General features: G+C 41.4%; 1 protein-coding gene across 19 annotated transcripts; it reads left to right on the top strand.

Annotated features, from left to right (window-relative positions):
* Nucleotides 1–1,750: 1,750 nt before the first annotated feature.
* LOC136450134 (uncharacterized) lies at nucleotides 1,751–10,345 on the top strand. Of its 19 annotated transcripts, none has more exons than XR_010758275.1 (15): nucleotides 2,703–3,224; nucleotides 3,427–3,715; nucleotides 3,843–3,969; nucleotides 4,184–4,243; nucleotides 4,323–4,422; nucleotides 6,109–6,193; nucleotides 6,273–6,360; nucleotides 7,112–7,264; nucleotides 7,350–7,415; nucleotides 8,410–8,503; nucleotides 8,739–8,851; nucleotides 9,020–9,097; nucleotides 9,310–9,491; nucleotides 9,595–9,715; nucleotides 9,984–10,345. XR_010758275.1 is itself a non-coding variant. In XM_066450450.1 (14 exons), the coding sequence occupies exons 8-11, from the start codon at nucleotides 7,188–7,190 to the stop codon at nucleotides 8,746–8,748; spliced, it is 327 nt and encodes a 108-aa protein (XP_066306547.1). In that variant the 5' UTR covers nucleotides 2,660–3,224; nucleotides 3,427–3,715; nucleotides 3,843–3,969; nucleotides 4,184–4,243; nucleotides 4,323–4,422; nucleotides 6,109–6,193; nucleotides 6,273–6,360; nucleotides 7,112–7,187; the 3' UTR covers nucleotides 8,749–8,851; nucleotides 9,310–9,491; nucleotides 9,595–9,715; nucleotides 9,984–10,345. The 19 variants fall into 19 exon arrangements, 12 of the variants coding, with proteins under 12 accessions (XP_066306548.1, XP_066306541.1, XP_066306542.1 ...); XR_010758276.1 differs by lacking the exon at nucleotides 9,020–9,097 and adding an exon at nucleotides 8,935–8,980 and having other exon boundaries at nucleotides 2,704–3,224; XM_066450450.1 differs by lacking the exon at nucleotides 9,020–9,097 and having other exon boundaries at nucleotides 2,660–3,224; nucleotides 8,659–8,851.
* The last annotated feature ends 13,430 nt before the right edge of the window (nucleotides 10,346–23,775 follow it).

The following is a 23,775-nucleotide window of genomic DNA, read 5'->3' as shown; positions in this document are numbered from 1 at the left end:
GTTTGATAGCGGTACGTTGATGAAAGAAATAGGTTAATCCCATAGCCTGAGCGTAGCGTGGTCGGCAGCGCAACATGGCGCGACGCGAAGGAATTGGATAGTTTTTAAATTCTAACTTCGATTTTTGAGCCATCATCCCATAGCCTGAGCGTAGCGTGGTCGGCAGCGCAACATGGCGCGACGCGAAGGAATTGGATAGTTTTTAAATTCTAACTTCGATTTTTGAGCCATCATACACACACACACACATATATATATATATATATATATATATATATATATATATATATATATATATATATATACTATTAAATAACTTTTACTTACCAAAACAAAAGTTGTATTTTTCTCGATTAAACTTGCGCTCCCGATTTATTAAGTACTAAATACAAACTATATTTTATTTTGTTTATAAAACTGTTTTTTGTGTTTAATCAATTAAACAAGCCATTCGATACTTATTTGCTAGAATCGTTATCAGACACTCCTAAATATTTCTACGTACTACGTAATTTAACTTGAGCGTTGATTGGCAGTCCACAAAACTAAGTCACACACGATTCCCTCATCACGGCAAGTACGTTTTAAATCAAAAATTCCAAGAAACTTGTTTTGAAAATTTGACTTAGACCTAAATCGCGGCGCTAAATAAGATCGTAACACCAGGGTGTTACGATCACTTCCAAGTATGTTTTTATTTTCTTTTCTCAAATCTACACGTATAATATTTATACTCTATACTCGCTGGACTTGTAGGGTATGCCAGTCTATACCTGACACACCCTGTAGATTTCGCCCCTACCGGCAGTGATGGATGGTCTATCACTATTGGTTCATGTCTTCAACTGATAGTGATAGACGGTGTACTATCAATGTCGGTCTATGGCTTCAGCCGACAGTGATAGACCGTGTACTATCGTTGCCGGTTAAAGCCACGAACCGACAATGATAGCTTCACCTATCACTGTCGGGTCGTGGCTTCAACCGCAAGTGATAGGTTGTTTTGAATAAAAAAATCATCACTTTTCATATGAGATCGGACCAAGATAAACTTTATATCAAAATTAGAGAGTTAAGATCTAAAATGTAGTTGATGACTTTTTAATTGAAATGGTTTACAAGTCCAAATATGCAATATAATTTTTTGGATCAAATTTGAGATTATTAACAATGTTGAATAGAGACAAAGTTAACATCAAAGTTGTAGTACTCGATGAGATCTACAACTTTACTGTTAACAACTTTTTCATTTAAGATTGTTTGGACGGTTAAATATACAATATAAGATTCAAAATTATGTAGTTAAAAGAATAGGTTCAATTGCATAGTCATTGTGTTGCATAGCTTAGTTGGTATGTGTGCTTAAGAGAATGTGAATGCTGATGAGGTCTTGAGTTCAAATCCTAAGAAACGCATAATTTTTGTTTTTTTATTACTTATCGCTGTTGGTTCTAGAGCCGGAGGCATTGTGCTGAAGCCAAATCCAACAGTGATGGGAGTTTCACTATCGGTTCTTGTGATAGGTCATTGCCTATTGCCCACTGGCGAAGCCAAATCCCACACCAGCGGTGGGATTTTTTACCACATATCGTTGTCGGTTCTACACCTAGAGGCAGTATGCTGAAGCCAAATCTGATAGTGACGAGAGTCTCACTGCCGGGTTCTTATGATGGGTCATTGCTGATTGTCCACTACCGGAGCCAAATCCCGCAGTGGGGTTTCCGACCTGGCAGTGATCGTCTATTCTGACGTAGTCAAAGGAAAGGAGTGCTTTGCCTTGCCAACTGTCGCGCTGATGAAATCGCTCGGTTGCGGGTGTCGAGATCTCCTCCGAAGCCCCTGCTCACATGGGCAAAAGAGGGAGGTGCTGCAAATAAAGATGGAGTCATGTTCATGTTCCGCATCTGGCTCGTTATCATGCTTCCTCTTTCCCCTTTCTGAATGCATTTGTTCTTCTTCCCTGTTTCGATCCGTACTGATGTTGTAATCCTCCAAGTTATGGCCGACATATCATGCCTATACGAATCCCCGACAGGTCTACCATTGCAGGTGAATCTTGCCTTCGTCAAGTTTGTCTCAACGAATCCATCAGTATTGAACTTCAATTGAGCCGGTGCATCTCCTACTACATAGGATTCTAATCTCCACGCACAAACGGTGAGTTCATTTAGGGATATCTCAACAGTTTTACTAGGAGATTTCTCATATATGCGATAGGTATTTGGCCTTTTTTGGCTATCCATAGTTAGCACTCTGCTTCCTTGTCATTAGAAATCACTATGCGATGTATCTGAAATCCTTTTCAAAACTTATGTAATGAGGAGCCTAGGGTTATCTATCAGTTGTGTATCAAATATATCTAGAGCTTTCTCATTTCTTCGGTATAAGTGTGCACTAGGTATTAGGCCTGTTCTTAGTTTTGCTAACTATATGTTTTCATTGTGTGGTTCTCTCTGTTATTTGTTCATGTATATTCAGCTTTAGTTACCTGTGTGCTTCTTCGTATTTCTAAATACTGTGCAATTTAAAGTGTAAATTCGTTGTGGCCAGCTCGCGAGGCCAGCATGTCCATGGTAGAAAAAAAAAATGTTGCCCGTCTGATTCGTGATCTGTGGTTCTTGTGCCGTTTTGACCGATAGGTGGTGCTTTCATCGACCAGGGCACGACGATGGTACGGCCAGGCGGGCCCGTTTTGCTGACCTTCTCCCTCTCGCATTGGCCTCTGCTGGCCGTTGTCCAATTGCAGTTGGCTGACAGTACAGTGGCCCCACCGTCAGTGCCTACACGTCTACCTCCTGCGACGTTATATGGAGTTCGAACAGAGCTCGGTCAGATAGCGTGCGCCTGTTGTTGTCGATCTAGCAATGGCCAGCTCTGGTTGTTGTCTAGCGTGGATTGGCTGGAGTACTGAGGCCCAGCGGCAGCGTCCATACGTCCATCGCTGCAAAGCCTGCTCTCTCCCAGCAAAATATCAGACCTCACTACCTCAGTCTCTTCACTCCGTTCCTCTCAAACAGCGACGTGAGGCGTGGTGCCGCACAGGCGTGGGTGGGCCTGGGCGCGCCGGCGCGGTCGGCCCCCGGCGGTCTTGCACGGACGGCCAGGGCGAGGGCGCCCCCCGGCGCGGGCACGCCCCGGCTGTAGCTGCGGCGCTGGGCGAGGGTGGCCCCCGGCGCGGGCGGCCTCGGCCCCCACGGCATGGCCTCCGCACGTCGGCCTTCACGGTATGGAGCTTGCACGGGCCTCTTTTTTCGTCGTCGTCTGTTTATTGGCTTAGCACTAGGTGATCCACTGGTCAGTTTCTTAATGGCCTGTTCGGTTGGCTAGGTTCGTATCGTTGCTTGGTTCGTGAAGAAGTGCGGCTGGCTGGTTTATGTGGGAGAAAAATATTATTTCAGCTAAAAATTTACGACCGTTTACGGCCAGACGAACAGATCATGTGCCAGGTTTCTCGGTACTTTTGGGCTGGGTTCGGTGGGATTGGGAATATGCAGCGGCGCTTGCGATTGCCGACCATATGCCGCTGCCGGTGGGGCCGGCTTCCTTCGCATGACGATGGGGTCCGCGCGGCAGCGTCTCCTGCTTCCTCCTCCTGCGAACGGCTCCGAACTCCACAGCGTCTACCAGCCCGCTCCGAAGGGACGAACGGCGACGATAAAAGAGCTCCTCAGCCTCCATTCTTGATTTCCGCTCCGAACTCTGCCGTTTGCCTCAGGTGTGGGACTCGCCGTCTTTCCCTTTCCTCCTCCTCCTCTATTCTACCGGCGGAACCATCTAATCCGGTGGGTACCCGGCGCCGCCGCTGTGCCGTGTGGTGCCGCCGCACTGCGTATGATTTGCAGGTGCTGACGAGGCGGAGCGCGGCGGCACTGGGAGCGGGGCTGCTGACTGAGGTCTTGGGGCGTGCGGCTGCCAGGTGGGAGCGCCACCGGCGACTGGGCGACAACAGGCTACGTCCTCGGCGTGTTGGTATACCCCTTTTCCGCACTCTCGCCTGTACCTTTCTTCCTTGATTCGTTTGTCGCTTTCAATGGCCGAAATGCTTACATGTTGCGCCGTGTGGTCTTGTGGTCCGTGTGGTCTTCACCAGGCCCTTTAAACGTATGTTTCTTCTAACACCTAGATTTAGTGGCGCTGTTTCAAGGCTTTTGTGTGTGATGATCACAATCCTTGCTTCCTGCAGACTCCACCGCCCAAGCTTGATGGCCTTGAAACACCAGGTGTCGAAGAAACATTCTAGAAGGTAATATATTTGCTCTAGGCCTCTCCAACACATTCACCATATGTCTGTTCATCTGTGTTTGATTGCTCCTCGTCCACAGTGGCCCATCCAAGAGCAGCAACCATCCTTCCTCTCGCCGTAGGCTTTTCAAAGAGGGTACTGGTGCTGACATTGCTGATCCAAGACGGTGCAGGCGCAAGGTATGCAGTCATCATGCTCTTGTAGTCTAGGCCAACTGCTAGCTTTCAGAACATCTCATGGCTCAAATGTGATTCACTATTCCTTGTTGTTAGCCATTTCTTCATGATTTAGAAAAAATCGTACCTCCTTATTTTAAATGAACTTTATCATACATATAAAATCAAAGGCACCATTCAATTGTTACACCAAGGCTAAACAATGTGATAATGCTGTAAACCTCTCTTCAGAAGAACTAATTCTTTGCCTATGATGCAAAGTCATCTCAACAAATATGGAAAAGATGAGATTATGTCGTGGCTCCCATGCAGCGGCTCCCATGCTTTTGGTTGGACTGGCTCACTAACACCTGCCGTCCAGAGAAGACTTCTGCCTATTTTTTTGGTGGCGTCGTATCCTCTGCAACGGAAATTAACCCTGTCATTCTCTGTCTGTTAGCTTGGCCCCTGTATCGGCCCCCTAGGCAGCAACAACTTCTTTTAATAGACCCTTGAACTGGGCATGAGTATGTAAACTCTTTAGTTTATTAGTAGGCCCTCTCGCTGGCCTCGTGCATGTTCCCTGGTTATGTCGTGGTTCCACGGGCATGCACCTCGAAACAATTAGCGTCGCCAAATCGACAATAGGAAGCCTGTGTCCTTGCTTAGCTCCCTGGTCAAACTGATGTAGCTTAAATTTGGTGTCCTGTTTAGACTCTTTAGTGCAGCGAGAAACTGCTCCTATACGTTACTCTATCTGTTTCTGTGCTGAATTTGTTGTGGTCTCCAATAGATAGCAACCTATATCATGATAGACAGTATCTCATCATCTTTGATAATCGCAGCTGTCAGTTAGGTGACTCAATTTTAGTTAGGCGCCTATAATATTTGTTATTTGTCAGCATTGTGCCATTTCCCAGATAGATTTTCGGCCATTCCTCGCGCGCATGGGCGCGCGCAAATCACCAGTTCTCCTCTAAAGAATGCGTCGACTCCTCGAAGAGAACCAGACGCCACGTCACCCTAATTATTTCCAGCCGTTGGATCCTCGATCGTGCGGTCCAGATCACTTGGACCAGATTCTGTCGAGAACGGCTTCTCCCGCTTCTCCTCTACTTCCCCCGCTTCTCTTTAGAATCCATAGAAGCAAATATATAGATCAGCTTCCGCTTCTCCTTAAAAAAAAGAACCGTATCTCTCCCCATCCTCTCTCTCGTTCTCTCCCGACGCGCCGGCGACTAGGGTGATGGCGCCCCCGCGGGCGGCGCACCGGCGGCCCCCTTCCCCTCCGTTCTCTGCGCTGTTGAGTCCCGACAGTCTCTACTCTTCCCCTCCCTCTCTCCCCATCTCTACCAACGCGAGCGCGGGCAGGGCGACGGTGCGGTCGCCGGCCATCGGCGTGGCGGCGGCCGTCCTTCTCCTCCTCCACGCCCCCTCGCGACGCACGGGCGGGGCGACCGCGACCCCCACCGGTGGCCGGCGGCGCGGGCACCCCCACCGCTGCCTCCTTCCGCCAATTCGCGTGTGTTCTTGTGCTCTACGAAACCCTAGCTGCGTCACGAGCCGCGGACCGCGCACACGACGGCCGATACGGATGCAACTGGCCTCTCCCTCGCCTGCAGCGCTTGTACATCTGCTATAGCATGCAATTGCCTAATACATCTGTGATGTTTAATGTCTTCATGGCAATACATTTCGGTTGGCACGCAGGTTCTGCTGGTGCTAGTGTTCGTAAGGATTTCAGCTACACCGCCCCAAGCAGAAGACTACTCATTAGTGCTTTCTGGGAGTACAGGCAATCAACAAGCAATATTTACTCATCGCCTACCTTTCATCATTTATTATTTGTCTCTTATTTTCTTAAATCCTTTTAGATATTGGAGGATTGCAGTTGTGGGCAAATTTCAAAAAGTGAGCAGCTCACCTTCTACCATCAAAAGACCATGGCCGAGTCTTACCAAGGTTAGTCACAATGTGCACCCCTCAGGTTGTTTGATGTAATGATGCAGTTACATTGTCATTTAGGTCTCTACACAAAAAAACATAAAAGCCAAACATGATGCCTGGTTGACCGCTAGGTTTTGCTGTTATACACTAAAAAATTGTTTACGATAAAATGATAAAACTTTACATGAGGTTGATTGATTATCTTATTGTGCAGTCTAATGCTTCCTATTTTTCTTTGAAATGCCTCTAGAATGATTGGGATAGTAATGTCTTCGTGTACATGGAAGCCTTTGCCAACTTCCAGTTTTTCTCAAAATCTTTTATGCATTCTAACTGCTGTACTTTTACGTGCCTCAGGTAATTCCTTATCCTCCAAAAGGAAAAATAAAAACCAGAGCAGAATGATATCCTATTCTCAGTACTCTAGTTAACTGAGCAAGTATCAAGATAAATTAGTAATAATTATATGCTGATTCTTTTGCCAGCTTAAGCCAGTATGTCCTGCAAGCTGTTTACTGCAGTTCTTTTAACAAGTGGGCAAAAACTCACATGCTTTGACTTATTCATAGTTCACAATGCGTTAGTTGGACAGTTAGTATTTTGTGACATGGTGCACAAAGCTGCTTTATTTGCTGCAATACTGCATCTAATGTCTATTGTAAGCTAGATTAAATTTCACTTCATAGATATATCAGTGCATCTATCTTTTCTGAAACCTTATTCGTCGGCTATGTGGTTGTTTGATAATATCATCTCTATATTTCAGGGCCAAAGGAGCTCACTGGTGCTGTTGATTTGATCAGCCACTACAAACTGCTGCCACACCATGAAACATCTTCGCAATGCTGTGCCTTGGAATTTTTTTCGGTGTTATAAATGCAAAGCCTTTGGCTAGAGATTTGTTTATGGCATGTGTAAGGTGATATATGTTTTTGGTTTGCCACTGCTACCTCAACTCCATAAATTTCCTTGCACATTGCTGAAAGCCTCTGATTTGCTTGCAGACATTCTAAGCATCAAGAACTGAAGGACTTCTCTTTATCGATTGGGATACTTCAGGTCGGTTGCAAGTAAGTTTAGGATGATTTATTATGATTATGATGCAGAATTTATCATGTGAGTATGCTATTGCTCCTTTGTTGACATTTAAATGACGGAAATTTACAGTAATTTGGTTCTGACCAAGGTTAATGTGTGAATGGTCACAGGAAAGATCTAAATGATGTGATGCAACTAAACCATATTATGGAATTGCATGTCTGAAAGTTTATTCGATATAGTGCTTATCAATTCAGTCAGCATGGAGCCTACATTTTTGCTTCACTGTGTGGGTTTTGTTGTCACTTGTTAGCTCACAGACCTTAGTCATATTCAACTTCATGCATAAATAATTGTCTATGGGTGACCTACAACTGGCTAATGCTGAATGTTTTATTGGGACTCCCTACTTTATTTTGTTCTTGGTGAACTGGCAGTTTAGGTTTACTAGACTTTCAGTTAGACAACCAGGTAAGATACTAGATTCACATAGGTTGCCACCTCGTTGTGAAATAAGGAGAGATGTGACTGCCATTTACTGAATTCTTTCCTGAAGATAGTTCTAGGGTGAAACCATGTGCAGGTTCCTACTAAATAGTTATATCTTCGAGCACCCACATCATGCGAAAATAACGATGCTTGGATTAGGCAGTGCTTGGATGAAAAATGATAGTCTGATGCCTCTACATCTCTATAGAACGGCAAATACTTGGTAGTGATAATTGATCGTCCGAGTTTCTCTTTTCACAGTAAGACAGGAAAAGTGTAGTTAAATTTGTAATTTGTATACACAACCCCATCATTATTATTTTCTCCAGTTGACCTTATGCCTTCTGTAGTGGTGTCATGAGATTTCTTTAAGGGGGCCTTCTTTAAATACAGCAAAACAAAGATATAGTTTAATCAACCTTGTTTCGCCTGCACTATAACAGAATTGACTGCTGTGTTTCTACTTACAAACAACCGTTAGTCCATTTCCTTGGTCCATTTAGAGAATTATCAACAGAATTGTTTCTTTCTCTGCAGAATTTCTCCTGGAATGGCTGATTTGGTTAATAAGCTAAAAGCTTGGAATGTTGATGTATTCCTTGTGTCAGGAAGCTTCCGACAAATGATCAAGGTAGGTCGTGTAATATCATGCACTGGTTCGTTCGCGCTGCCTTACACTCAATTTTTTTATGGTCACATGTTGACCATATTTGAATGCCAATGATGATGAAAATAAATATCTTTTTCCCTGCACTATAGGCATATGATCGTTTCTGTGATTTACAGGCAAAGCTATTGCCAAATGGACAGGATAATGTCAATGTTTCGTTCTGTAAATTGATTGATCTGGACTATGGATTTCGCAGGAACAACTAAACATGTCTTATTCTTAGAACCATGGCTGGGACTGTTCCATTTGAGAAAGCACTGTCAGCCAGGCAGTCTTCAATGAAGAGTGCCTCGAGAAGAGGCCACCAAGGTAACGTTGCTTTATTCTAAACTCCATGTTAGTCTATATGGTACCCGGTATTTTAGTGTCCTTGGTTCACATCTTTTTTTTAGCTATTGGGATTCAACAACACTGCTATTTATCTTTTGGAAATAATGGGTATGGATTTAACCCTCTCTCTGTTCCCCCCTTATACAGAACTCTCTATACAACAGCAAGTACTTAGTAGCGATAATTGATCGTCCGAGTTTCTCTGCTCACAGCAACACAGGAAAAGTATAGTTATACTTTATATTCCTATAAACAACCCCAGCATTACCATTTTGCCCACTTTAACTTATGCCTTCTGTAGCGGTGATATAAGATTCCTTTAAAGTTCCACAGAATAGTCATGTCCAAAGGTTCCATCAGCAAGTTCACAACCAAGTTTTTACAATCCCAAAATTTAGTCCTTTTGTTATATAAATTTCGCTGACGCTTTTTCGCAGCCTCTCAAAAGAAAAGAGAAACAGAAAAGAAGTATGGAAAAAGAAAGGAATAATATTAACTTTACCTAATTCTGCGCGGAAGTTCTCGGCTACATTACAAAGTACACATCGGTATCATCTATAGTTCCAAGGGGTAAAGAAAAAGCAAGTATCCTTAGAGAGGTTTCCATCAAAGATGTCAGGTATACACACACAATGCAAGTCCTGTATCCATACTGCCTGTTAGGCCTGCACTGTAACATTTTCATTAGCGAGGATATGAGCTAACATACTCTCATTTTCTAGAGCTCAAGGTAACTCTGGGGTGATCATGCAACAAATTTCACCGTCGATCACCTGTACAGTGAAGATGCTCCTAATGTAGTGGTGGGCCTATTTGTCGGCTGCATGCCCACAAAAATATTAAGTAAGATCTTATTTCTTGAGAATGTTTTACCTTACATTTTCCTTAGTTTATAGATATGCAAATACCTGTACTTATACATGGACCAATATCATTCCCGCTAAATTCCAGATACACCCTATGTCAGTGGTTATATATATTCAAGATGCAAAATATCCGATATGTACCGCACCCATGCAATTGACAAATTCAAATGGCTCTTTCCTACACCTGTACAAATCATATTGTATATCTATCATCTATTGATCCACCAAATTCTTTGTGCAACCAGGTGTTGTCGCTCAACGGAGTATGTGCTACACCATTTTGTGACATGTGCATGACTATGCTTCACAAGCTCAGCATGGACAATGATTCCTGCGCATGTTAAGTCTGTTAGATCATGAAAGATGTCAGATGGACTTAATAAAAAAAATCTTGTTGTACTAACAAGGAACAAACCTATTCCTAGGCCTGTTATCTGTAAATTAGACAGGCTATTCTACCTTAAACTATCGTTCCTTAGCTACAAGTGAAATCATGTAGTACTATGAAGAACCTAGATGCTTGTTTATCTGAGGGCTCAAAGACCAGTTGAACCTACCCTGGACAAATGTAATATACTGGATGTCCTCTAATGGTTCTTCGTACTTATGATTCACGTGTCCATGAACTCTAATGATTCTTTAGCTACACATGGCTTTCCAGATTATTAACTACAATACTGTTTGTGGATTCAGTCTCCACCACTCCAGGGCCCAACACGATTAGCTGACTGATGCGGCGCGAGAGGGCGCGCCCCTTCCACTAGTGTACATGAAGATTTAATGGCGCTACTAGTCCAAAGGCTACAAGCAACTAGTTTAATTTCATTGATTTATGAATTAAAGGAGAAGAAAGAATGCTATAGACGTTTGTACCATGACAGAAGTGTGGACAACATAGAGAAGTACAAGCGGGCAAAGAAGACTATAAAGCGAGCTGTAAGTGTGGCAAATGGTAGAGTGTATGAGGATCTTTATCAACATTTGAGTACGAAGGAAGGATAGAAGGACATTTATAGGATGGCTAGGGTTCGTGAGAGAAAGACAAGGGGCTATAACCAAGTTAAGTGCATCTCTTGGTGAAGGAGGATGAGATCTGACATCGATGGCAAGAGTATTTTGACAAATTGTTCAATGATGAAAATACGGACACAACCTTTCAGTTGGATGACTCTTTTGATGACACCAATAGGCGCTTTGTGCGGAGAATCCAAGAATCTGAGGTCAGAGAGGTATTGAAAAGGATGAAAGGAGGTAAGGCGATGGGACCGGATGGTATCCCAATCGAGGTGTAGAGATGCCTCGGGGACATAGCTATAATATGGCTAACCAAGCTGTTCAATCATATTTTTCGATCGAACAAGATGCCTGACGAGTGGATGAGAAGTATATTGGTACAGATCTACAAGAATAAAGAGATATTCAAAGTTGTACTAATTACCGGAGAATTAAGTTGATGAGCCATACTATGAAGCTATGGGAGAGAGTTATCGAGCATCGCTTGAGAGCAATAACGCGGGTCTCTATGAACCAATTTAGTTTCATGCCCGAAAGATCAACCATGGAAGCCATTTTCTTAATAAGATAAGTTATGGAGCGGTATAGGAGAAGAAGAAGAACCTACTACATGGTTTTTATTGACTTAGAGAAGGCTTATGATAAAATACCAAGAAATGTTATGTGGTGGGCTTCGAACAAACATAAAGTCCCAACGAAGTACGCCGGGCTCATTAAGGACATGTACAACAATGTTATGACTATTGTTCGAACAAGTGATGGAAACATGGATGACTTCCCGATTAGGATATGACTACATCAAGGGTCAGCTTTGAGCCCTTATCTGTTTGTCCTTAGTGATGGATGAGGTTACAAGGGACATACAAGGGGACATCCCTTGGTGTATGCTTTTCGCAGACGATGTAGTGCTAGTTGATGAAAGCCGGACATGAGTGAATCAGATGCTGGAGTTATGGTGAGAAACTTTGGAGTCCAAAGGTTTTAGACTCAGTAGAACTAAAACTGAGTATATGAGATGTGACTTCGGCACTACTACTCGGGAGGAGGAAGATATTAGTTTGGAAGGTCAAGTAGTGCCTAGGAAGCACTACTACAGGATGGCCTTATTGTCCCAGGGCGGTAACGGCCTTTAGTCCTAGTTATCGCGCCGGGACAACGATCCCAGGGACTAAAGGTGGAACCTTCAGTCCTGGGTCATCGAGCCAGGACTAAAGAGGGACCTTTAGTCCCGGTTGGTGTTACCAACCGGGACTAAAGGCCCTCCAGCCGAGCAAACATGGCCGCACCCTTTAGTCCCGGTTGGTAACCCCAACCGGGACTAAAGGTTTCTTTTCTTTTTCTTTTTTTGTTTAATTTGTTTTCAGTTCAGTTACACATATTTGTTTAATATATAATATGTTTTTATGTACGTATTCTACGCTGCTAATATAAATACACGCACGCATATAATTACATCTAATTCTCATCTCGAGCATTATTATATTCGAATAAAGTATGAAACTATATATATTATAGATATATATGTATATATACAACACTTTCATAATCTTGTTCTCGAAAATAACGATACCAATAAACATTTAATTTACATCATTTATTCCTTAGGATCAAAGTAGAACTCGCCGTTGGGATTTAGCACTTTTTCTAGAAGAAATCCTGCTATTGACTCTTGAACTGCTTTCAGATGGTCTTTTTGCATGACCCTTTGTTTCAACCATTCAGTCTTGCATTTGAAATAAAAGGAAAAGTATTAATATATATATATATATATATATTCATTTAAAAATAAATAAAAAATTGATATATACGTACTCTGAGGACATCTTCAGGAGTTCTTATGTGTGCAGTGATAAATTCACAAACGTAGTATCCACACAAGTTATTACCTGGTTGCTGCCGCAAACACCACTGTACGAGAAGAAGATTATTCTCATCATCTCACACGTAAATTGAAGTACGATATAGTAATTAAACACGTGGGGAAGTATATATAGTACAACTTACTGGTATTTCAACTACATTAAGTGGTGCCTTGCAATCCTTGCGGTGTTGCCGAATAAACTCTTTCCAAACCCTGTGCGACCAATAATGTACGATCGTTAATAAATTATAGCAAAGTCTATTCAATAATAGTTGTGCGTGAGAGATCGAAATTACCCCTGGATAATGTCTATCATATCTTGGTATAGTGCCTGCTCTTTTCTCAACGAGTCCAAGATTACTAACCGACTTGAGTTTAACTCAATGACAATGAGTATCCAGTGAAACCTGCATTGGTTTATACACACACGTACATGCATATAAGTTGTATTGATATTACATAAAATGTGTAGACTACATTATTATTAACACTTACTCAAAGTTGTACGGGAAAAGTATTGTTGTCTTGTCGTGCTGCTTCACGAAGAACCTCATGATATTCTTCTATGCTTCAGATACCCACTGCTCCTTGACAATAATATCGGTTTTGAATACGATATAAGGATCAATGAAGCCAACACTGGTGTCTTGTATTCTTTGGAGCTCTGACATCTGGAATCTGTATATAAATATAAGTTACATGTGAGGATAATTATATACACGTACGCATGGAAGTGAGTTTATTAAATAAAAGTAAGAATCACTTACAAACAAAAGGAGCTAATGATTGATTTGTCCAGAGCGTCCATGTGGTATAGTTGATGCAATTCTTCGAAACTAATATGTAAGATGTCATCGCCACAGAAGTAATGATGGTCTCTAAATCTGACAAAGATCCACTCCTCACCCCTGCCACACGCCTGCATGTACCACTTGTTGAGCAAGTACATTTGCGTACCCAATTCATTCAGAGCCGCAGGGTTGTACAGACTTTTGCCAAATTTATAAGTCTTCCAGGTATCAACTTTCAGGTTCTGGATTGGAGCTTTGCCCGTCAATTGATCCAAGGTTAAACCAGTTAGTTCAAAAAAAGCATTAAGGTCTTGAACCGACACTTCTCCAGAGTTGTCATGGTCGATAGACTTCTATGTTGGAACCATATTCATTAGCAACAACAAGATTTTGCATTGGTTGCTTCTGTTGTCCGAGCTGTGGGACATCCTTCCCTGATGCTCTTTTCCTTTTCTTATGTGCATCATGTGACTTTCACGAGGGAGCGGTCATAGTCTGATAGTGGCGGAGGCTTACGAACTTCAAGCATCTTTTTCTTGTGAGCTTCGACCTTCTGCCTCAGCAGATCTCGTGGTATGTAAAAGTACGACTTCTCCTTAAGCTTCGCTTGTCTCTGCTTTTGGATATCTATAAAAAAATCTTTCACTTTTTTGTCTTCTTCAGCTGCTATTTGCTCATCAGTCTTTTCAGGAAGTATTTCTTGAGAAATAACTCTTTTTTAGGGTCTTCTTTGCCGCCGGGACCTTAGACGTCTTTGTAGTGCGTCGCTGTGGAGGGGGTGGGGGCGGTGTTGGAGACCGGCGTGGAGGCGATGAGGCCGGTGTTGGAGTCCGGCGTGGAGGCGTTGGAGATCATTGTGGAGGCGGTGGGGCCGGTGTAGGAGTTGGAGATCGTTGTGGAGGCGATGGGGCCGGTGTAGGAGTTGGAGATCGTCGTGGGGATGAAGTCGTCTCGCCCCCCGCGACGCTGTGATGAGATGGGAAATGAATGATTGGGCTAGGCTGGGGGGAGACCCTGCTACAAAAACAAGTTGTGGGTCAATTATTTTTGAAGCCAATATAAAATTAATGGAAAATAATATTTCATTCACTTTCATTCGTACCTAGGGTGAGGTAGGGGAAGCGGTGGCGCCCTAGGAATGATGATGAAGCATTTGCGCCATTGAATAAATGTCTTCTCTGCTTCTCCTAGTGTCTTCTCCCCATCACCACCTTCAATGTCAAGAGGAACATTGCTGTAACCTTTGAGCACTCTATCGACCGAGACGCTAGCATATCCAGGTTGAATAACTGACCCATAGATTCTTGGTGTCTTCGTTCGGTCTATTGGAGATACAACCCCGACAGCCACCATGATTGATGTATTATTACCATCTGGAATGTGCAGCTCACATGTTGTTAGAGGCTCGGTAATGTCATCAACAGGGAAGCGCAACCCAGCGTCATCTTGAATAACTGGCAGCTCCGTCGAAGCACAACTGCTTTTCATCTGACCAACGGGGCTAATGGTGACTCTCGACGTTGATTGCGATTGCATTTGACTCATTGCTAGCTGCACTTGCCTCTTGATCTCCTCCTGCATTCTTGCCTCAAGAGATTTTTCTCGTTCACATGATTCAAGCAATGCTTGTCGTGACTCATTAACAAATTGCTCCAATACACGGATTCGGTCTGCCTCCTCATCCTTCTTTCTCTGGCGGCTTCTGTAGGTATCCTTGTCTGCTGGGAATGCTTGTAGCCATGGAACCTCCCCATAGCCTCTTGTTCGACCACCGTGTTCGGGATTCTCTAGGGCATATGTCAATTCATCCTTCTCTCTGTTGGGCTTGAAAACACCACTATCAGCTTCTTCCCTAGCACGAGCTAATCTCTGTGTTGCTCTCTCAATTTTTTGGCCGAAAATTAGCTTGCCAGTGTCTGGGTCTAGGCTTCCCCCATGAGCATAGAACCAATTCTTCGCGCGTTGAGGCCAGTTCTTCTCTATTGTTTCAGGTATGATTCCCTTGGCAGTAATCTCTGCTTCTAGGTTTTGCCACTTGGGACTAGCACTCCTATAACCACCTGATCCCATGCGATGATGGTATTGCTTCTGTCGGGCATTCTGCTGATTCCTCATCACACGTTCCTCACTCTCTTGAGATGTCTTGTATTGTACGAAGTCATCCCAATGGGACTCCAACTTGACAAACGCCTTAGCATTGAAATCCGGCGTTTCATTCTTCAAGATAAACTTTTTATACAATGTCTTCTTCCAACTCTGGAACAATGTTGCCATCTTCTTCATTGTCCAATCCCTCACTAGCTCCTTCAAAGCATCATCTGCTTGTAATGTGAAATGCTGAGTGATATCTCTCCAAGCTAGGTTCTTGTCACGATCAGATACAAAACTAACATTAGGAGTGGATATCTTCTGCTTCCATTCACGAGCACTAACTGGGATCCTATCCCTTACAATGAACCCACATTGATTGACATATGTCTGAGCATGTGGTCCCAATGGTTTGTCCGGTGTCAGTGTCGAATTCTGATATTATGAAACGGCCCTCTAATGGCTTTTTTGGCCCTCGGACTTTCCTACTCTTGTCGGTGGTTGATGTAGATCCAGAGACCGGCTACATGAGTAGAAACACAACGATTAACAACAAATATACGTACGCATGCATCTATAAGAGATGATAGATAATCGAATATACCTCGCCAGTATTTTCTTGCGCGACAATTTGTTGATCTTCAACCACCGGGATATTCAGGATATCCTCATAATCAGCAAAGTACTGACTCGTGTCATCTACATCCGCATTGGTGCCGGCGTTGATAATATCCGTCATTATGTCATCATTCAAGTTATCATCCGGAGCAGCCATTTGTATCTTCAAGATAACACATAGATAGAATTACTATGGCACATAACATAAGTACATGTGATAACACATATATAATTACTAAATCCAATTAAATATAATAACACATAATATTTCATAAGGATAAACAATAATAAGGTATAGGCTTTGGAATCGAATCAAAAACACTTTCGATCCAAAAACATGGAAATAAGTACATGTATATATACACATAGAATGATACAATTTTCCTCTCTCTCTCAACACATAGAAATAAGTGCATATGTATATATCTCTAGATATGCATGTGATAACACATAGAATGTCTCTCTAGATACAATTTTCTCTCTCTCTCAACACATGAAAATAATTAAGTACATGTATATATACACATAGAAATAATTAAGTACATATATATGTATACATATAGAATCTCTCTCTAGATACATGTGATATAGATAGAATTACTAATAAAATATCCAAGTGATATATAGATAGAATTACTAAAATAAAATATGTATATGATATAGAGATAGAATTACTAATAAAATATGCATGTGTCAATTACTAAAACAAAATTAAATCTAACATATATAGAGAGAGATAGAATATAATTACTAAATTCAATTAAATAAAATAACACACATATATCTAGATAGAATTAATTACTAAATCTAATTAAACCTAACATATATACATAGATAGAATTACTAAATCAAAATTAAATCTAACACATATATAGAGAGAGATAGAATAATAATTACTAAATATATCGAAAAACTATAATAAAAACTATCTAAAAACTATCTAAATAAAGTACTAATTAAATTTTAATACATTTAGATCTAATTAACATATATCAAAAACTATCTAAAAACTAAGAATAAACTACTAATTAAATTTTAATACATTTTAATCTAACATATATATCAAAAACTATCTAAAAACTATCTAAAAAAATATGGCCGAGCTAGCTAGCAGGCTAGGGGCGGATGGCGGGCGTGCTGGCCGGCCACGGGGCCGAGCTGAGCACCTCGCACGAGGACGACGTACGGCGGAGACGAGCTCGACGGCCGCCGGGCGGGGCTCGACGACGAGACCGGGTGGGGGTAGACGACGACGGCGGCGCGGCAGAGCTCGACGCTGGCCGGGCGCGGCAGAGACGAGATCGACTGTGTAGATCGAAAAGTAGAAGATGAACAGAGGAACCGTTCGATATATATAGGCCGGGACCCTTTAGTCCCGGCTGGTAACACCAACCGGGACTAAAGCTCCTTTAGTCCCGGCTGGTAATCCGAACCGGGACTAAAGGTTTAGTCCCGATTCGGATTACCAGCCGGGACTAAAGGAGCTTTAGTCCCGGTTGGTGTTACCAGCCGGGACTAAAGGTATTTTTGGGCGGGCAATTCCGCCCACCCTTTAGTCCCGGTTCCTGGCCTGGGCCGGGACTGAAGGCCTGAAAATTTTGGCAGCCTCACCAGAGTAATTGGAAAGGCCTGGGATTTTGATTTTGTTCTCCTTGTTTAATACTAATTAATTCTATAGCAACTTCAATACTTTGCAATATTTATTTTAAAAAATACTATTGATTAACTAATTATTTATTGTAAATAGGAAAATTTTGTAACCTAAAGTTTTTAATTTCTTTTATGAATATAGAATATAAATGTTACTAATACTAAGTATTTTGTTAATGCAAAAATATATTTGTAACTTAAAATTAATAAAACTAACATTATTCGATAGGAAATTTATTATCACATTATTGTAACGTCAATGTTTTAATTTTTTCTCGGTTTTTTTGACCAAAATGACAGGAAATTTTTGTTGAACCTATAAAAATAAAGAAAATGTAGTATTTTTGTTCTACAACTTTTTCAAATGAAAAATGGCCTATATAAGGATTGTAGATCTTGATGAGTTGAACAAACTTAATATTCAAAACTTTTCATTTGAGACAATCTAGGGTTCCGAAAACTAGTTTGTAGGCGTCGAAATTTAAAAATCACAAATTTAAACCATCTAAACTTTCTCAAATGGAAAGTTGACCAAAACAACAATTGTATATCTTGATGAGCTGAACAAACTTGGTATTCAAAACTTTTCAATTTGAGACAATCTAGGGTTCCGAAAACTAGTTTGTAGGCGTCGAAATTTAAAAATCACAAATTTGAACCATCCAAACTATCTCAAATGGAAAGTTGACCAAAATAACAATTGTAGATCTTGATGAGTTTAACAAACTTGGTATTCAAAACGTTTCAATTTGAAGTCATTTAGAGTCCATAATACTAGAGTCAAAGTGTTGTTTTTTCATTTGACCAAATTTGACTTGGTCAAACTTGCTCAAATGAGACACTAAATTACCTCAGATGAAAAATCTCTGAATACCAAGTTTGATCATCTTAGCAAGATCTACAATTGTTACATAGCTCATTTTCCCATTTGAGAAAGTTTTATCAAACACTAGTCACAAATTCTTGAATCTCATATAGACTTTCTAAAACTATGTCACACACTTGTGAAATTTGAACTACATTTTGTTCAAACTTTCTCAAATGAAAAAATGGCCTATATAAGGATTGTATATCTTGATGAGCTGAACAAACTTTGTATTCAAAACTTTTCAATTTGAGACAATCTAGGGTTCCGAAAAATAATTTGTAGGCGTAGAAATTTAAAAATCACAAATTTGTACCATCCAAACTTTCTCAAATGGAAAGTTGACCAAAACAACAATTGTATATCTTGATGAGCTTAACAAACTTGGTATTCAAAACTTTTCAATTTGAAGTTATTTAGAGTTCATAATACTAGAGTCAAAGTGTTGTTTTTTTCATTTGACCAAATTTGACTTGGTCAAACTTGCTCAAATGAGACACTAAATGACCTCAGATGAAAAAACTCTGAATACCAAGTTTGATCATCTCAGCAAGATCTACAATTGTTACATAGCTCATTTTCCCATTTGAGAAAGTTTTATCAAACACTAGTCACAAATTCTTGAATCTCATAAAGACTTTCTAAAACTATGTCACACACTTGTGAAATTTGAACTACATTTTGTTCAAACTTTCTCAAATGAAAAAATGTCCTATATAAGGATTGTAGATCTTGATGAGCTGAACAAACTTTGTATTCAAAACTTTTCAATTTGAGACAATCTAGGGTTCCGAAAACTAGTTTGTAGGCGTCGAAATTTAAAAATCACAAATTTGAACCAGTCCAAACTTTCTGAAATGAAAGTTGACCAAAACAACAATTGTAGATCTTGATGAGTTTAACAAACTTGGTATTCAAAACTTTTCAATTTGAAGTCATTTAGAGTTCATAATACTAGAGTCAAAGTGTTGTTTTTTTCATTTGACCAAATTTGACTTGGTCAAACTTGCTCAAATGAGACACTAAATGACCTCAGATGAAAAAACCCTGAATACCAAGTTTGATCATCTCAGCAAGATCTACAATTGTTACATAGCTCATTTTCCCATTTGAGAAAGTTTTATCAAACACTAGTCATAAATTCTTAAATCTCATATAGACTTTCTAAAACTATGTCATACACTTGTGAAATTTGAAACATATATTAAACATATTACAATGTGAAGTCATAACATATTACATAATATCCGTCTCTAAAACATAATATATTAAACATGCATCGTTGTATCATGCGGGCACAACAGTGAATTTCTTCTTGACGCATGACCGTTGGTTATGATCTTGTCGTAACCATGGAGTGTCTTCATCATTTAACATGATGCTTGGATCTTTCTTCACTATGAAGGGTGGAATTCGGACATTTCTTTCATAATCTTCTGACATGTCTGACTTGTCTTCAATTCCCACTATATTTATTTTCCCAGAAAGAACTATGTGGCGCTTTGGCTCATTGATCATTGAGTTGATGTCTTCGTTTTTTCCTCTCTTTGATTTTGTAGACATGTCTTTCACATAGAACATCTGACTCACATCGGCAGCAAGGACGAATGGTTCGTCTTTGTACCCAATATTGTTGAGGTCCACTGTTGTCATTCCATACTCTTTGTCGACTGTTACCCCTCCTCCGGTCAGCTTCACCCATTGGCACCGAAACAAAGGGACTTTAAAATTAGGTGCGTAGTCTAGTTCCCATATCTCTTCTATGCAGCCATAATATGTTTGTATATTCCCATTTGGATCTGTGCCATCTATGCGAACACCACTATTTTGATTGGTGCTCCTTTTATCTTGGGCAACTGTGTAAAATGTATTCCCATTTATCTCGTACCCTTGGTACGTGAGGATATACCACGATGGTTGCCTAGCCAACAAATACAGTTTCTCATCAATATTGTCATCGCCTTGACATTCTTTTCGCAACCAACCACTGAAACTTTCCATGTGCTGACTGCCTAATCCAAGCTTCAGTCTTCCCTGGAAACTTGGATCGTAAGAACTCCTTATGTATCTCGATGTACGGATGCACCAATGACGAGTTCTGAAGAACTGTGTAGTGTGCTTTATTGAAATAATCGTCTTCCATGCCAATATATGTTTTCTTCCCTAAAGTTCCTTTACCACTGAGTCTCCCCTCATGTCGCTGATTCGAGAACGCCAATCGAGGCAAGGTCAGGAATAAAGTCAACACAGAACTCAATGACCTCCTCTGTTCCATAGCCCTAGGCGATGCTTCCTTCAGGCTTAGAACGGACTTTCACATATTTCTTCAAGACTCCCATAAACCTCTCGAAGGGGAACATGTTATGTAAGAACATAGGTCCAAGAATACTAATCTCCTTCACCAAATGAACTAGGAGGTGTGTCATGATATTAAAGAAGGATGGAGGGAACACCAACTCAAAGCTGACAAGACATTGAACCACATCATTCTATAGAGTAGCTAGTTCCACTAGATTAATTGCCTTCTGAGAAATTGCATTGAGGAATACACATAGCTTCACAGGTGGCTAGACGTACATGTGGAGGTAGAATTCCTCTTAAAGCAACTAGAAGCAATTGCGTCATAAGCACGTGGCAGTCGTGGGACTTTAAGTTTAGGAATTTCTTCTCTGGCACATTTATTATACCCTTTATATTGGAGGAGAATCCCGATGGGACCTTGATGCTGCTTAGACATTCGAACATGCTGTCCCTCTCTTCTTTGCTAAGCGTGTAGCTAGCAGGACTTAAGTAATGACGTCCATCATCTGTCTTCTCTGGATGAAGGTTGTCTCGTTCTTTCATGCCCTGCAAGTCCTGGCGTGCTTCAAGTGAATCCTTTGGCTTCCCGTACACACCCATGAATCCTAACAGGTTCACACAAAGATTCTTTGTCAGGTGCATCACTGTCGATTGCGTTGCGGACCTCTAGGACTTGCCAATAGGGTAGCTCCCAAAAGATGGACTTCTTCTTCCACATGGGTGCATGTCCCTTAGCATCTTTGGGAACAGATTCGCTTGCCTTGTCCCTTTCCAAATACTACTTTCACATCCTTGACCATTGCGAGTACATCTTCCCCGGTTCGGTTATGAGGCTTCTTCCGGTGGTCTGGCTTACCTTTAAAATGCTTACCTTTCTTTCTTACTTGGTGATTCAAAGGAAGGAATCGACGATGGCCAAGGTACACGACCTTTCGACATCTTTTCAAATATATACTGTCAAGGTCATCAAAACAATGTGTGCATGCATTATATCCTTTGTTTGTCTGACCTGAAAGATTACTTAAAGCAGGCCAATCATTGAATTGTTACGAACAACATTGCTCGTAGGTCAAAGTGTTCTTGTTTGTACTCATCCCAGACACGTACACCTGGTTTGTTCCATAAAACTAGAAGTTCTTCAACTAATGGCTCCAGATAGACATCAATGTCGTTGCCAGGTTGCCTCAGACCTTGGATGAGGATCGGCATCATAATGAACTTCCGCTTCATGCATAACCATGGAGGAAGGTTATAGATACATAGAGTAACTGGCCAAGTGCTATGACTAGTGCTCTGCTCCCCAAAAGGATTCATACCATCTGTACTTAAGGCGAACCTTAAGTTTCTAGCCTCATTTGCAAACTCTAGAAATTCCCTGTCTATCGCTCTCCACTAGGGACCCATCAGCTGGGTGTCTCAGCATATTGTCTATCTTACGGTCTTCTTTATGCCACCGCAACAACTTTGCATGGTCTTTATTTCTGAACAAACATTTTAAGCGTTGTATTATAGGAGTATACCACATAACCTTGGCAGGGATTTTCTTTCTAGGACGTTGTTCACCCTTGACGTCACCAGGATCATCGCAGCCTGATCTTATACCGCGCTGCTTTACATACCGGGCATTCATCCAAATTCTCGTATTCATTGCCATGGTAGAGGATGCAGTCATTAGGACATGCATGTATCTTCTGGATTTTTAATCCCAAAGGGCAGACAACCTTTTTTGCTTTGTACGTAGTGGTGGGCAATTCATTTGGCTTCGGAAGCATCTTCTTTATGAGGTTCAATAAATTCCCAAATGCCTTGTCGGATACACCATTCTTTGCCTTCCACTGTAGCAATTCCAGTGTTGTACCCAACTTTTTTTGCCCCTCTTCGGCCGTTGGGTATAGCAACTTCCTATGATCCTCAAGCATGCGCTCGAACTTAACTTTCTCTTTTCACTTTCGCATTCTTGTTGTGCATCACGAATGGCATCGCCAAGAGCATCACTGAGATCATCTTCTGCCGCTACCTCTTCTTCATCTCCCCCATTGTAGTATCATCAAAGGCACCATACTGAGCAATAATGTCATCAATGTCTAAATCTTCTCCTTCACCTTCTTCCATCATGACCCCGCTTTCTCCATGCTTAGTCCAACATATATAGTTTGACATGAAACCTGACTTAAGCAAATGTGAATGAAGACTCATTGAGCTTGAATATTCCTTTAAATTCTTACATATGGCACATGGACAGCACATGAAACCATCCCGCTTATTTGCCTTGGCCACACCTAAGAAATAGTGCACGCCCTCAATAAAGTCTTGGGAGCGGCGATCGGCATTGTACATCCAATGGCGTGACATAATCTGCATTACACGACAAATTATGAAAACCTTGAACATAATTAAGTATTTTATTACACAACATAAATGACACACACACGATTGATTAATTAACTAAGCCTGGCTACAACATAAGCAATCCCAACTATCACTAAACAAACTAAAACTACAATGCACTTCAGTAACATAATTATTTCGTGACCGTACGCAACTAAAACAGACAAATCATTCGTCTGTTGAATATCAATAAGCTTCTCCTGCTGGCTCACTGCCTCATCATCAACAGCCGCTACCTCAAGCGCACCCGAATTCTGCACGTATGTAGCATAATCTTCCTCCCAGTACCAACCATCGCATCCATTGCCCTCCCACTGAAATTAAAGCCAAAAAATATTTAGTCAAAAATATTCAAGAAAAGCAGGTCAATTAGCCATAATAATTAAATGCGTAAGAAACTCACATCGCGATCCGGGCACTTGTACCCTTGTTGGGTCCCTGTCTCTTGACTCGGTACTCCA

Source organism: Miscanthus floridulus, chromosome 5 (assembly GCF_019320115.1).
Source record: "Miscanthus floridulus cultivar M001 chromosome 5, ASM1932011v1, whole genome shotgun sequence".
Lineage (NCBI taxonomy): Eukaryota > Viridiplantae > Streptophyta > Magnoliopsida > Poales > Poaceae > Miscanthus > Miscanthus floridulus.
The sequence above is the reverse complement of the archived record's forward strand: the minus strand, read 5'-3'. Positions and strand labels throughout refer to the sequence as shown.